At 63.4% G+C, this 1442-nt stretch overlaps 1 protein-coding gene across 1 annotated transcript; it reads left to right on the top strand.

The window, feature by feature from the left end:
• Window positions 1-113: 113 nt before the first annotated feature.
• On the top strand, window positions 114-1331 carry LOC104623502 (interferon regulatory factor 3-like; the record flags this gene model as incomplete). The annotated part of the gene is made up of 4 exons (XM_010290607.1): window positions 114-302; window positions 359-476; window positions 988-1110; window positions 1248-1331. Coding segments are annotated over 4 exons (514 nt in total), but the record flags the coding sequence as incomplete, so codon positions are not given.
• Window positions 1332-1442: the final 111 nt, after the last annotated feature.

The following is a 1442-nucleotide window of genomic DNA, read 5'->3' as shown; positions in this document are numbered from 1 at the left end:
GTGGATGGGATGTGGGAATTGGGGAGGGGGGAAGACCAGGCATCCCTGAAACCTCCATGCTCATGGAGCCAACATCTCCATGCTTACCCCTCTGCACCCCTCTGCACCCCTAGGCCTGGGCAAAGGCGAGTGGGCGGTATGAGGGGTGCCCCGAGGACCCAGCCAAGTGGAAGACCAACTTCCGCTGTGCCCTGAGGAGCACCCGCATGTTCATGCTGCTGGAGGACCGCTCCAAGTGTGGTGATGACCCGCACAAGGTCTTCGCCATCGCCCCAGGTGAGCCTGGCCCCATGGGGGCCTGTGTTGGGGTTGGGGCAGGTGAAACTAGAGTACCCCTGTCATGCCACTCTTCTTCCAGACGCCTTCTGGGAAGACCAACTTCCGCTGTGCCCTGAGGAGCACCCGCATGTTCATGCTGCTGGAGGACCGCTCCAAGTGTGGTGATGACCCGCACAAGGTCTTCGCCATCGCCCCAGGTGAGCCTGGCCCCATGGGGGCCTGTGTTGGGGTTGGGGCAGGTGAAACTAGAGTACCCCTGTCATGCCACTCTTCTTCCAGACGCCTTCTGGCATGGCGAGGAGGGAGATTTTGGCAGGCCCGACCCTTTTTTTTTGACCCTACGGTGGACCAGCAGCCGCTGTACCAGCAGCCACAGGTAACAGTGTGGGCATGGTGGACTGGGAGGGTTCGCCACTGCCACTGCTCAGCCATTGCTCCCCCGTGTCCATGGGGTGCTCCCAAACTGGAACCTAGCACCTGGCTGAAACGCAGGGCAGGGGGAAGCTGGGTGCCCCTCATACACAGCAGTAAGACCCGATCCCCCTTCCCTTCGCAGCTGGAGCTCGATCCCCAAGATGTAGCCCCAGAAATCATCCCCCCAGGTAGGCACTGGTCCCCCAGTTTTTTGGGGGAGCACCCTAGTAGGCTCAGCCAGGGCTGGTTTTCGGGTTGTGAGACATCCCACTTGCTGTGCCCCTCCGCCCCCAGACAGCACCGACCCCACACGGCCCCTGCCGCTGGAGGACATGGAGGTGCTGCAGTGGGTGCTGCAGCAGTGCGATATCTCCCCCCGCAACCTTGGCTCCCCGACCCCATCCTGGGTGCCTGCAGGTGAGACCGGCCTGCTCGCGGGGTGCGGGGTGGGTGACCTCAGCCCCTTCCCACTGGTGATTTCTCTTGCAGGGGATGCCCCCCACCAGGACCCCCTGCCCCAGCCTCACCCAGACACACCTGCCTCCCCCTGCCAGCATTTCAGCCATGGGTGCCTGTGGAGGAGCAACCCCCCTTGGGCGCCTACGGCCCCCCGGACTCCATGCTGCTGGAGGACGAAGGTGGGTGCTATGGGGCAAGATCCAGCCCCAGGCATGGGAAGGCCATAATGGGGTGGGAAGAGGCTGGGGTGCTGCTATGTGCACGCCATGCCAAAGCAGCCCCCACCCTCT

Source organism: Phaethon lepturus, unplaced genomic scaffold, assembly GCF_000687285.1.
Source record: "Phaethon lepturus isolate BGI_N335 unplaced genomic scaffold, ASM68728v1 scaffold45847, whole genome shotgun sequence".
NCBI classification, from domain to species: domain Eukaryota; kingdom Metazoa; phylum Chordata; class Aves; order Phaethontiformes; family Phaethontidae; genus Phaethon; species Phaethon lepturus.
Note: the sequence above shows the minus strand (reverse complement) of the source record. Positions and strands in the feature narration are given on the sequence as shown.